Source organism: Coregonus clupeaformis, chromosome 36 (assembly GCF_020615455.1).
Source record: "Coregonus clupeaformis isolate EN_2021a chromosome 36, ASM2061545v1, whole genome shotgun sequence".
NCBI classification, from domain to species: Eukaryota; Metazoa; Chordata; class Actinopteri; order Salmoniformes; family Salmonidae; genus Coregonus; species Coregonus clupeaformis.
The window spans coordinates 22,044,031-22,058,377 of record NC_059227.1 but is presented as its reverse complement, the minus strand read 5'-3'; the positions used below and the strand labels follow the sequence as shown (position 1 = coordinate 22,058,377).

The window sequence follows — 14,347 nt, the reverse complement described above, 5'->3', positions numbered from 1 at the left end:
TGAAATAACACATATGGAATCATGTAGTAACCAAAAAAGTGTTAAACAAATCCAAATATATTTTATATTTGAGATTCTTCAAAGTAGCCACCCTTTGCCTTGATGACAGCTTTGCACACTCTTGGCATTCTCTCAACCAGCTTCACCTGGAATGCTTTTCCAAAAGTCTTGAAGGACTTCTCACATACGCTGAGCCCACACCACGTCTCACAAAGATACGGCGGTTGGAACCAAAAATCTCCAATTTGGACTCCAGACCAAAGGACACATTTCCACCGGTCTAATGCCCACTGCTCGTGTTTCTTGGCCCAAGCAAGTCTCTTCTTCTTATTGGTGTCCTTTAGTAGTGTTTTTTTTTGCAGAAATTCGACCATGAAGGCCTGATTCTCCTCTGAACAGTTGATGTTGAGATGTGTCTGTGACTTGAACTCTGTGAAGCAATTTTCCGGATTGACTGACCTTCATGTCTTTTCTCCTTGCTTATTTGAGCTGTTCTCCACACACACATACACAACTGATTGGCTCAAACGCATTAAGAAGGAAAGAACACCTGTTAATTTAAATGCATTCCAGGTGACTACCTCCTGAAGCTGGTTGAGAGAATGCCAAGAGTGTGCAAAGCTGTCATCAAAGCAAAGGGTGGCTAATTGATGAATCTCAAATATAAAATATATTTTGATTTGTTTAACACTCTTTTGGTTACTACATGATTCCATATGTGTTATTTCATAGTTCTGATGTCTTCACTATTATTCTACAATGTAGAAAATAGTAAAAATAAAGAAAAACCCTTGAATGAGTAGGTGTTCTAAAACCTTTGACCAGTAGTGTTTTTGTGCATATATTTGTGCCTTTTCAATGTGTGTATGTGTGTGTGTGCATGTACAGTTGAAGTCGGAAGTTTACATACACTTAGGTTGGAGACATTAAAACTCGTTTTTCAACCACTCCACATATTTCTTGTTAACAAACTATAGTTTTGCCAAGTCGGTTAGGACATCTACTTTGTGCATGACACAAGTAATTTTTCCAACAATTGTTGACAGACAGATTATTTCACTTATAATTCACTGTATCACAATTCCAGTGGGTCAGAAGTTTACATACACTAAGTTGACTGTGCCTTTAAACAGCTTGGAAAATTCCCCCAAAATATGTCATGGCTTTAGAAGCTTCTGATAGGCTAATTGACATAATTTGAGTCAATTGTAGGTGTACCTGTGGATGTATTTCAAGGCCTATCTTCAAACTCAGTGCCTCTTTGCTTGGCATCATGGGAAAATCAAAAGAAATCAGCCAAGACCTCAGAAAAAAAAATGTAGACCTCCACAAGTCATCATTGGGAGCAATTTCCAAACGCCTGAACGTACCACATTCATCTGTACAAACAATAGTACGCAAGTATAAACACCATGGGACCACGCAGCTGTCATACCGCTCAGGAGGAGACGCGTTCTGTCTCCTAGAGATGACAATACTTTGGTGCGAAAAGTGCAAATAAATCCCAGAACAACAGCAAAGGACCTTGTGAAGATGCTGGAGGAAACAGGTACAAAAGTATTTATATCCACAGGAAAATGAGTCCTTTATTGACATAACCTGAAAGGCCGCTCAACAAGGAAGAAGCCACTGCTCCAAAACCTCCATAAAAAAGATAGACTACGGTTTGCAACTGCACATGGGGACAAAGATCGTACTTTTTGGAGAAATGTCCTCTGGTCTGATGAAACAAAAATAGAACTGTTTGGCCATAATGACCATTGTTATGTTTGGAGGAAAAAGGGGGTCCTTGCAAGCCGAAGAACACCATCCCAACCGTGATGCACGGGGGTGGCAGCATCATGCTGTGGGGGTGCTTTGCTGCAGAAGAGACTGGTGCACTTCACAAAATAGATGGGATCATGAGGAAGGAAAATTAGGTGGATATATTGAAGTAACATCTCAAGACATCAGTCAGGAAGTTAAAGTTTGGTCGCAAATGGGTCTTCCAAATGGACAATGACCCCAAGCATAATTCCAAAGTTGTGACAAAATGGCTTAAGGACAACAAAGTCAAGGTATTGGAGTGGCCATCACAAAGCCCTGACCTCAATCCTATAGAAAATTTGTGGGCAGAACTGAAAAAGGGTGTGCGAGCAAGGAGGCCTAAAACCTGACTCAGTTACACCAGCTCTTTCAGGAGGAATGGGCCAAAATTCACCCAACTTATTGTGGGAAGCTTGTGGAAGGCTACCCGAAATATTTGACCCAAGTTAAAGAATTTAAAGGCAATGCTACCAAATACTAATTGAGTGTATGTAAACTTCTGACCCACTGGGAATGTGATGAAAGAAATAAAGCTTAAATAAATCATTCTCTCTACTATTATTCTGACATTTCACATTCTTAAAATAAAGTGGTGATCCTAACTGACCTAAGACAGGGAATTTTTACTTGGATTAAATGTCAGGAATTGTGAAAAACTGAGTTTAAATATTTTTGGCTAATGTGTATGTAAACTTCCGACTTCAACTGTATGTGTTTATAGTGGTTTGTGGTCATGCTATAGCCTGTCTCGCTTATCCTACAGAGGAATCCTCAGGAATGGAAACGGACTCTATGGGTACGGTTGCCATGGTGCCTGACGCTTTAGCTATTGAGGAAGGTACCGGCTGAGTAATGGCTATGTACCGACAGCCACAGGGCTGGGCCTGCCTGCCTGCATTGTTTCTTTTAATGTTCATCTATCAGTCAATCTGTTTGTTGACTTTTTCCTCTGTTTCATCTTTACTTGCCTGTGGTCTTTGCTTTGTTTCTATGGTCGGTTGTGTGTTTGTTTGGGTTGGGTTTGATTTCCTTCCATCATCGGCTGTGTTTCTGATGTTTTATCTGGCCAACTCAACTCAACTCAACCTCTACAGTGCATGTGAACTGCATTACATGCCCTGTTATGCTCTACTGTACTGTTCTGCTCTGTGATGTTGCTGCATGTAACGATGACTTGTGATGTTATACACTACATAACCAAAAGTATGTGGACACTTTCTCAATTCTCGAACATCTCATTCTAAAATCATGGGCATTAATATGGAGTTGGTCCCCCCTGTGCTGCTATAACAGCCTCCACTCTTCTGGGAAGGCTTTCCACTAGATGCTGGAACATTGCTGCAGGGACTTGCTTCCATTCAGCAACAAGAGCATTAGTGAGTTCGGGCACGGATGTTGGGCGATTAGGCCTTGCTCGCAGTCTGCGTTCCAATTCATTCCAAAGGTGTTCGATGGGGTTGAGGTCAGGGCTCTGTGCAGGCCTGTCAAGTTCTTCCACAACGATCTCGACAAACCATTTCTGTATGGACCTCGCTTTGTGCACAGGGGCATTGTCATGCTGAAACAGGAAAGGGCCTTCCCCAAACTGTTGCCACAAAGTTGGAAGAGCAGAATCATCTAGAATGTCATTGTATGCTGTAGTGTTAAGAGTTCCCTTCACTGGAACTAAGGGGCCTAGCACAAACCATAAAAAATAGCCCCAGACTATTATTCCTCCTCCATCAAACTTTACAGTTAGCACTATTCATTCGGCCAGGTAGCGTTCTCCAGGCATCCGCCAAACCCAGATTTGTCCATTGGACTGTGAGATGGTGAAGCGTGATTCATCACTCCAAAGAACACGTTTCCACTGCTCCAGAGTCCAATGGCAGTGAGCTTTACACCACTCCAGCTGATGCTTGGCATTGTGCATGGTGATCTTAGGCTTGTGTGTGGCTGCTCGGCCATGGAAACCCATTTCATGAAGCTCCCGACGAACAGATCTTGTGCTGACGTTGCTTCCAGAGGCAGTTTGGAACACCGTAGTGAGTGTTGCAACTGAGGACAGATGATTTTTACGCATTACGCGCTTCAGCACTCGGCGGTCCCGTTCTGTGAGCTTGTGTGGCCTACCACTTAACGGCTGAGCCGTTGTTGCTTCTAGACGTTTCACTTCACAATAACAGCACTTAGTGTTGACCAGGGCAGCTCTAGCAGGGCAGAAATTTGACGAACTGACTTGTTGGAAAGGTGGCATCCTATGACGGTGCCACGTTGAAAGTCACTGAGCTCTTCAGGACTGGCCATTCTACTGCCAATGTTTGGCTATGGAGATTACATGGCGGTGTGCTTGATTTTATACACCTGTCAGCAACGTGTGTTGCTGAAATAGCCAAATCCACTAATTTCAAGGGGTGTCCACATACTTTTGTATGTAAAGTGTATCATGTCATGTTATGGTATACTGGTAATGCATGGTCATTCATGGTTTTAGTGAATGGGGGAACTGTGATTTATGTTGTGTTTGGTAAGCATACGCCATGATGTTATAGTTTGATTAGTGCCATGAGAAAAATATTGCTTGTATATGCACTGCTTGACAAATTGCATCACAATATTTTCATAGTGTTTCCCTGCAAGGCTGTGTGTGAGGCACATGATGGTGTCATGCAGAGGTCCGTTGGCACTCCACTGGCCAGAACTACTGGTGCTGCTGGAAGTAACTAATTGATTTCACTGACTTAATCCGTACACATTTGTTAGGCTCAGAACCATGAACATTACAGTAATCTACTGTGAAACGGGCATGATGTTCAAAAGCCGGTGCATCAAGGTCATTTCCAATGATATCACACTCATTTCAAGAGCTATTGCATGCTTATTACATGCCAATTACAAAGGCCTAGTGCTACATAGCAAAATGTCACACAGACTAAATTCAATGGTATTTGGATTTAGTTTGTGATGGTCATGCCTTCACTTCTCCCTTTTTTCTTCTAGATGAGTTGTTGTGGCAGACCACCCTGCCCCCCACGCTGCCCCCCACCACCGCCACGACAGACCCCCCCAACCCTGAACCAGACACCAGGCCCTTCAACAATAGCCCCTCCAATGAGTTCGACCTCACCGGGAAGAAACGCTTCACAGGTAGGCAACGGTATGGCGAAAAGTGATAACTGTAGGATGTGCAATGTGTGTGAGCAGGGAGTGTGCGTGTGTGTGTGTATTCTTGTGTGTGTGTGTGTGTGTTTGTGTGTGTGGGTGGGTGTATGTGTGTGAGCTTGCTTGCATGTATCCGTGCCTGATCGCGTGCGTGCACCTCACATGCACGTGGGTGTGTGCTTGTAAGTGTGTTTGAGCTGTTTGTGTTTGAGTTTGACAAACTATCTTTCTTGATGAAAGATACCACTTGCAGTTATTTCAGCATCACCATCTAAGAGCTTAACCTTGTCATCTGTGGATTTAGACTTTACTGTTTAGAGCTTAACCCTGTCATCACACAGGTCTTGCTTTATACTGCATTACCATTATCTATATGATGGATCTCAGTTTAAACTGAGCTTAACCTCTTCAAGCATATAGTATATCTCACTTATTGTAAATGAGTGATCATCCTGTCTTTCTGCAGTGTTCTCAGTAGTGAGTGATTACATTTGTTTTTGTGGGTTAAGATTCTGTGAAGTCCCTCTAAATGCCAAAGAGAAAGGCAGTTTTTCGTAACATAAATAATGTTGATCCAGGTATCCAGCTGAAACACGTGTGTGTTTTTGTGTTTGATTGAGTGAACATGCTCACATTTTAAGTGTGTGTGTGTGTGCTTGTGTGCAACACGTGTGTCTCAGCCCTATAAATAATTATAGTCTATTTGGTGTGTGTTCTGTTTTCTTTCACATGGGAGAAATTAACTATGTCTCTCTATCTTGGCTCATTCAGTTGCACATCATAAATACATTCACAGTGCTTGACTAGCTCATATATTTACATGATTACCCCTGGGCCAACGAAAACACTTTTAGGTGAGTGAGTGCCATCATTGCATTGGTCTGGCAGAACCATCAGAGGAGTTGTATCTTCTATTAGCTAACAGATGATAACCTGAAATGACCTCTAATGTTGTTTCACCCCTCTGTGACCCTCTCCTGCAGAGATTGAGGGTCAATCATGGTCCTGGAGAGCTGTCCGCATTGTTTACTGGGTTTTGTTCTAGCCCAATACTAACACAGCTGATGAAACTAATCCAGGTCCCTAGATTGAAGAGCATGATTAGTGTTAGTGCTGGGCTGGAGCAAAGGCACACTAGGGTTGCCAAACTTACCTTCTCTGGTCAACTTACCTGGTCATGCCTTGGGTGTACATAATACATGGGACTGGGTCTGTGTGTAAAGTGTCACTATGACAGGTCAGAGATTTGGAGACAACGGAGTCAGTTGAGAATGTTGTTCCTAGAACAAATGGTCGCACTGTAGGCCTTTGTACTTCCCAATGCCACTCGACAGTTCAGGGTCCACATGACATTGGTCTGAGTGGACTGCCCTGACAGGACGGGGGTGACCGATAACATAGAAAGCTGTGATGTCAGCCGAGGTCAGTGAGTGTTCTGAAAGGCGGGCTGAACTGCCTGATTAAGCCTTGGTTTCAATTCTCCTCATTAGGAAATGCGAGATTTGGGTTTTGGAGGTGTGCTTTGATGTGGTTGTCCCTTGCGTGTGTGTTCGAACCTGGGAAGCGTTTGTACTTTAATTCTTTCATTCTAACAGTACACTGTTACAGTCACTCACTGTTCTAGATAACTTGAAACAGTCTAACCAGGTCTTGTGTCTGAAAGTAGCCTAGACTAGCTAGCAAGCTAGCCAACTTCTTTCACCAGTTAGCTTCAGTCAGCTGGTGTACGACGGTGGCAAAGTTGGTTTGACTTTTGATAGCCTATCTGTGGGGCTAGTTAGGGATCATCAATAAATTATACAATGTAAATGGAACAATATTTTCATTTTGCACACCTTTTAGTTGTCTCATTAAATGCTTTCAAAATGTGTATATGCATTTCTACAATTTACAGTTGCTTTGAGGTTTTTAGGCCATTGACATTTGGAGCTATTGACATGAAAAAATATTTTCCCATGTACATTGTGTAATTTACTGATGGTCCCTAACTAGCCCCATAGGGATTTCGAATGTCAAACCAAATTGACCATGGGCATTACGATCAGGTCGCATGTAGCTGTGCTCCGATTTGATGATTACTTGGGTGCTGCCAGCTGTGGGCATGTGGGCAGGATTGAAATAAACCCAACCCAAGGAAAGCTATTACGGTACCCTTCATTCCGTGACATGCCATTTTTTCCAAAATATCTCGCAAATCTCTGTTTTGGATGAGACTGACACTATGACCAAAATTACCCTATTTGCACTTTGTAGTCAATTTTGAAACTAGAACAAATGTTTCTGACTCATATCAATGCCACATAGGCCGTTTTCAAAAGGAGAAGTTGCTTACTACGTTCAGTTGCTTTTGAAGCATCCTGCTGTCTCTTTACTGCTCTAATGTGCTTGCTTTGGCCTCGTCTGTCTCTTCCTGTCTGCTCCATCCACATCCACTCCTATGGCTTATTGCCTACCCCTGAGTTAGGCAGTACCACCAATTGGAACACAATTGGTTCCAATTGTTTGGTTGGTGCACGATGCTTGCAACACCAGAGCCATTTATACTGAATATGCTGTAGGCTTATGTGTTGACAGCTTTGGATGAAAGTCTGCTAAATTACCATATTATTACAATGTTATTACAACATTGGCCCCTGAACCAGGTCATCTAATCCAGTTAAACGGTTTCTGTGACGATCCTGTGAGCCGAGGCCGGCAGACGCACAGCAAACACATCTGAAGCTCATTACATCCATGAAACAAATCCTAAGACAGAATGAAATAGAATAAGAATAACAGTGAAATAAAGAAATAATATGAAACCCGCTGATATCAGCAGTGAGAGAAGAGGTCCCTGACGGCCAGACAAGGAGACATCCTCTCACATATTTATGAGTTTAATATATCAGATCCAACACAGCAGCCAGCTTTCTGACACATCCACCATTCCTCTATCTGGAGGGGGTTTGACCATGCTAACTTAATTGACCAATCGTGTCAGTCAACTGTACTGGCGCCAGCCAAAGGCCTTTGAGTTCCTCTTTACAGGCAGACACATATGTTATCTGAAGACTCATATAGAGCTTATGATGTAAGTCAATGGAGCATTTCAAAAAGGAAGAAGAGTATAAAGTTATCCCTTCCCTTATGTTCGATTCGGCTTACACCGTTTATGTTCTGGGTCAATTTCATAAATATATGATTTTAACCTCTCAATGTATTTTCCAGTAGCTGAGAATGTCGTCTTTCATATGCTTTCCGCCCTGAGTTGATAGACCCAACTGTTAAAAATGTAGAGCCAAATGTTTGATTACTGTACCAAATTCGTAAATCAATCAAATTACTACTTTTTCTGACATTTCTGACATTTTTTGCTAGAATTCAGATCACTGTCCCTCGGCCTCTGAACATCACAGGGAAAACATACTTATATCCTTGTGATCATCATGGATAGATATTTACTGCACAGAAGACCAACGACAAAGTTCAAGGTCAAAGGTCAAGGTCAAATTGTCATGAAGGGGTAGTGTTGATCAGTGTTGATCAGCCTCTCAGCATCATAGGGAAATTATATGTACACTTATATCTACAGTATGTTATCAGCATGGTTGCACCATTCCTGTCCAGAAATCAGCTTGTTTCTAGGACAAACTGTTCGAAAGTTATATACATCAAGGTCAAGGTCAAATTGCGGGTTTAAATTGACCCAGAACATTATGGATGTCACTATTCCGGTACCGGGTCAATTTCTTTGGTTTTCTTTTAAATTACATGTTTTGCAAGTTTCAGACCCATACTTACTGTAGGTAAGTAGATGAAGGGTCATTGTGGGAAAATTATGTGAAATAGTATTTTAGTGATTTCAAACTCTGTTTTCCGGAACATAAAGGAAAGGGTTAAAAGCACTCCATCTGCTTCCTCAGAATGTAGTAGATCAAAAGATAGATATAGAAAGACTATAGAAGACACATGTTCAGATCTCAAAAGTAAGATACCATGTGGAAACAGACACATGTATACATCTAGAAAAGCACATAAAAAGACAGACACATCTGTGTCCAGATGTGTAGCTATAAGAACATTATGAGATGTCGGTGAAAAGTTCTCAACTCTATGCTATAAAAAAAAAAAAAAGGAGAGTAGAAGCCTTTGAGGACAGTAACACTTGTAGCCCTGTTGGCCTGTGTCTGTTGGCTACAGTTGCCTGTCCCAAGTTGTGTGGTGGGGTGGGACTGAGTCCAGCCAAATTCCCATTCCCATCGGCAGCCCAATCAGACTGAGAATTCTGGGAGTTCTGGAAGTGTTCACAGCTGTGTATGGATCCAACTGGCACTAGCTCCCACAAACACAGAGACGACAGAAATACAGACAAACACAGACAGAAAATCACCCGACGAGGAAGAAAGATGGGACCAGGGGTCTCACACGACCTCTGACTTCTCCTGAACTCCTGACAAACAGAGGGACTCCTAATAGACTGAGTTATAAACTGAATAGATTGTAATATGATACTTTATTGTCCACCAGCAGATGTTACAATATTGCCTTCTTGTATTAGAGCCTCTATGCAGTCTTTTTAATTAAATCATTTTAAATCATCACTGTATGTCTAAATCATCATTTCATAAAAATAACTCCAAATGTATTTTTTATCATTTATTTCCCTGAGCGTCCTTTTGCCATTGAAATGCTCAGGCTGATCGTGTGGGCGTGTCGATGCAAATTTAAAGACAGTATATTTACATACACAGCCCTGATTGCGGATAGGGTCGTCTAGACTCTAGAGCCTACCCCGCCTAACCCTTCAAAGTAGTAGGATACATAAGCAAATAAAAGATGACTGGTCATTGGTCAGAATAATCAGATCAGATTGTGATGTCATGATCTGGGCTAAAAACTCCATCCCACCTGAACAGATTGAAATTCCAGGCATTTTCTTCAAACAACTCTTACACAAAAACGGCATTATCATAATTTTCACAATTTCAGAGTGTTATTTCAACCTCATAGTGTGGAAATATCATGAAAAAAAACAGGAAAATAATGTATTTAACCGCACTGCCTCTTTAACATAATTATTTTTGTGTTTAATGTAGACCAATGAAAACCATAGTGCTCTCCCACTATGGTTGGTGCGTAAAACCAACGAAAATGTAATATAATTGATCAACCATCTTGCTGCTTTCCCATCCCTCCTTGCCATCCCTCCCTCCAGCTCCGTACGTGAACTTCATCCAGAAGGATCCGGGCGCTCCGTGCTCGCTGACGGAGGCTCTGGAATACCTACAGGTGGACGTCCTGGAAAACCTGTTCAAGAAAGACAGCCTGGCTACCAATCAGAAACAGCCGCCCAAGAACAAGCCCTACAACATCACGGTGGTCGCCATGGAAGGCTGTCATTCATTCGTCATCCTGGACTGGGCCATCCCACTGAAGGATGACATGGTGTCAGGTGAGTGGACCACAATGTCACGCAGGGTGACTAGCAAGCTTGGCCACATAGCGGGGTGTACTGTAGATAAAATGTGAGAGGTGTGAAAAGTATTCTGTCAGTGCTTCAAGCAGTTAGTGTGCACTTATACTGCATTTATTCTGATCTTTCTTTCAGTAATTGGTATTTTGACCAATCAGATCAGCTCTGAAAAAGATCTGATGGGAAAATATCTGATGTGATTGATCAAAAGACAACTTAGTGGAATATCAGTAATTGGATGCCTGTGAAAATGCAGCCTATGTCTGACTTCAACTTTTCTTTCCTGACCCATTTCTTATACTTTTCAAAGGATCATAGCAGGTCAGCAGACATAATCTAACTGGTTGTTGATGTACTAGTCAGCTGCTAGTTATAATTTTAGGGAGTCACCCGACCCCCAATGTTTTAGACATCAATAACTGAGTTTTGAGTACTGTAAAGCTATATTTGACCCCTCCCCAGCCCCAGCCCATGGGGTCTATGACAGGGAGATTCATATCTAGAGGGAGATCGAGGGATCCAGTGTATAGTGAGTGTGACTTGTGGACAGTGCTTCAGTCAGAGACAGGGGTTCAGTCTTCCAGAGAGAAGCTGTGTGTTGTCTTTGGCTGGCCAACAGAAGTTCCTTGTCCTGGAGTGGGCTGGGCCATTCTCTGATGTCTAAACCATATAGTATCGCAGACCCGCACCACTTTCTCTCTCTGTCAATCTCTCTTCCCCAGTATTTCGATATCACAGTCTGTGCAGTCTCTCTCTCTCTCTCTCTCTCTCTCTCTCTCTCTCTCTCTCACTCTCCTGCATCTTATTCTCTCTCCATCTCTCCATTTCCCCACCCCCCTAACACTTGCTTTCCCATTTCCCTCTTTTTCTCTCATGTGATTTTCCAGATATGTTGCCATTTGTGATGCTTATCCCCCTCTCCTCTTCTCTTGTCTGTGATTCATGTTGGTTGGTGTCATTTCCTATTTAGCATAATCACTGCGCTATTTGTTAGCATATTCTTCAGATGTCCATCCCATATGAAAAAAAATACATTTCAATATACTGTATTTAAAATCTTTGCTAAAATGCATGCAATGTCTTAAAATGTATTCCAGAGATACATTTGCTCAAATGCATGTACTGAAATGTCTGACAATATTCCAGAAATGCATGACTATGACATCTAGTCTACAGGGTGGCAAAAGTGGTTCCTAATTCGGCTTCTTAAATTACTCTTTACGTATTGATCAATGGAGATAATTTTTGGGGCCACCAAGCCGAAACTTTGTCAGTGATATACGTAATTTAAATTGTGATGGTCAATAAAACAAATCTGTTTGATTTCACCTAATTTTAACATTCTGTCATAAAGAGCACATCTTCAACTTGATAAAAAAACTAGTTTTCCCCTCTTTAATAAAAAGTAAGTGACTAGTAACTCTTTTCAGCTTAGTTAAATAATGAAAAAAACCGGGCACTAGGCAAAAAAGTAATAAATTGTTGTTTATTGTCGTTGTTATCGATTTGAACAAACTATACCTTGTACAATGCTCCATAATATGTCAACATGTAGGTATGGGCTTTGCACTTCCAATGAGTTGTGTTATATCACTCTACAATGTTTGGTTAGTGGTGTTATGGTGTGTTCGTAACCAAGTGGGAAGTGGGAATTTATCACATCTGTGAAAAATCCACTTGAACGGTAATTACTAGTTAAATCGGCTATGAATCCCCTTGTGACAGGGGGAATAGAAGCTTGTTGTGTGCAACAGGGAGGGGCAATTGAATGCAAGATTTAAAATAAAATCTAAATTGTTTAAACATTGCTAGCCTATCTATCTATGGGTAACAGGGTTGACGTGTTATGCTCAACCCACTCAGTTTTTTACCACAAAATGCCAAAAAGAGTAGAACCAGCTCACCTATTACACTATGATTTGACTATTAGATGTTCAATGTTTATTTTGAAATAAATATTTAAAAAGTAATACAGTGGGGTGAACAAGTATTTGATACACTGCCGATTTTGCAGGTTTTCCTACTTACAAAGCATGTAGAGGTCTGTAATTTTTATCATAGGTACACTTCAAATGTGAGAGACTGAATCTAAAACAAAAATCCTGAAAATCACATTGTATGATTTTTAAGTAATTAATTTGCATTTGATTGCATGACATAAGTATTTGATCACCTACCAACCAGTTAGAATTCCGGCTCTCACAGACCTGTTCGTTTTTCTTTAAGAAGCCCTCCTGTTCTCCACTCATTACCTGTATTAACTGCACCTGTTTGAACTCGTTACCTGTATAAAAGACACCTGTCCACACACTCAATCAAACAGAATCCAACCTCTCCACAATGGCCAAGACCAGAGAGCTGTGTAAGGACATCAGGGATGAAAATTGTAGACCTGCACAAGGCTGGGATGGGCTACAGGACAATAGGCAAGCAGCTTGGTGAGAAGGCAACAACTGTTGGTGCAATTATTAGGAAATGGAAGAAGTTCAAGATGACGGTCAATCACCCTCGGTCTGGGGCTCCATGCAAGATCTCACCTCGTGGGGCATCAATGATCATGAGGAAGGTGAGGGATCAGCCCAGAACTACACGGCAGGACTTGATCAATGACCTGAAGAGAGCTGGGACCCCAGTCTCAAAGAAAACCATTAGTAACACACTACGCCGTCATGGATTAAAATCCTGCAGCACACGCAAGGTCCCCCTGCTCAAGCCAGCGCATGTCCAGGCTCGTCTGAAGTTTGCCAATGACCATCTGGATGATCCAGAGGAGGAATGGGAGAAGGTCATGTGGTCTGATGAGACAAAAATAGAGCTTTTTGGTCTAAACTCCACTCGCCATGTTTGGAGGAAGAAGAAGGATGAGTACAACCCCAAGAACACCATCCTAACTGTGAAGCATGGAGGTGGAAACATCATTATTTGGGGATGCTTTTCTGCAAAGGGGAGAGGACGACTGCACCGTATTGAGGGGAGGATGGATGGGGCCATGTATCGCGAAAACTTGGCCAACAACCTCCTTCCCTCAGTAAGAGCATTGAAGATGGGTCATGGCTGGGTCTTCCAGCATGACAACGTCCCGAAACACACAGCCAGGGCAACTAAGGAGTGGCTCCGTAAGAAGCATCTCAAGGTCCTGGAGTGGCCTAGCCAGTCACCAGACCTGAACCCAAACGAAAATCTTTGGAGGGAGCTGAAAGTCCGTATTGCCCAGCGACAGCCCCGAAACCTGAAGGATCTGGAGAAGGTCTGTATGGAGGAGTGGGCCAAAATCCCTGCTGCAGTGTGTGCAAACCTGGTCAAGACCTACAGGAAACATATGATCTCTGTAATTGCAAACAAAGGTTTCTGTACCAAATATTAAGTTCTGCTTTTCTGATGTATCAAATACTTATGTCATGCAATAAAATGCAAATTAATTACTTAAAAATCATACAATGTGATTTTCTGGATTTTTGTTTTAGATTCCGTCTCTCACAGTTGAAGTGTACCTATGATAAAAATTACAGATCTCTACATGCTTTGTAAGTAGGAAAACCTGCAAAATCGGCAGTGTATCAAATACTTGTTCTCCCCACTGTAGTTTCACCATATTAAAACGAGAGTTCAGTTCACGTAACAGGGTTGACCTTAATAAAATGAGGGACAGACGTCTGAAGTCGGTGCCGCCAATCTACCAACTTCTGTCTGTAGTGTCTGAACAGTTTGGGCTACACACTAATATTACCCTTTACAGAGGGGAGACTCTCACGGACACGTACATGTCTGTTGTTTTGCTCTAGGACGCCCACAAGCTTTACAATACTCATCTAAAGGTAGCCCGGTACCAGTAAAAAAAATGAATGGAAGTATATATGGAAGTAGTTTAGTGCCCCAAAAATGTTTTACAATTACACATTATTTGGCCAATTTATCCTAAAAACTGTATCTAATATATATTTTTATTTA

The 14,347-nt window shown here is 41.9% G+C and overlaps 1 protein-coding gene across 1 annotated transcript in view; it reads left to right on the top strand.

Moving 5' to 3' along the window:
• Window positions 1-14,347, top strand: part of LOC121552110 (fibronectin type III domain-containing protein 1) — a 69,293-nt gene that overhangs the window by 38,212 nt on the left and 16,734 nt on the right. The window contains exons 15-17 of the mRNA XM_045211178.1: window positions 2,570-2,602; window positions 4,786-4,932; window positions 10,142-10,378. Coding sequence (XP_045067113.1) covers window positions 2,570-2,602; window positions 4,786-4,932; window positions 10,142-10,378 — 417 coding nt within the window. The remainder of the gene's footprint in view (window positions 1-2,569; window positions 2,603-4,785; window positions 4,933-10,141; window positions 10,379-14,347) is intronic.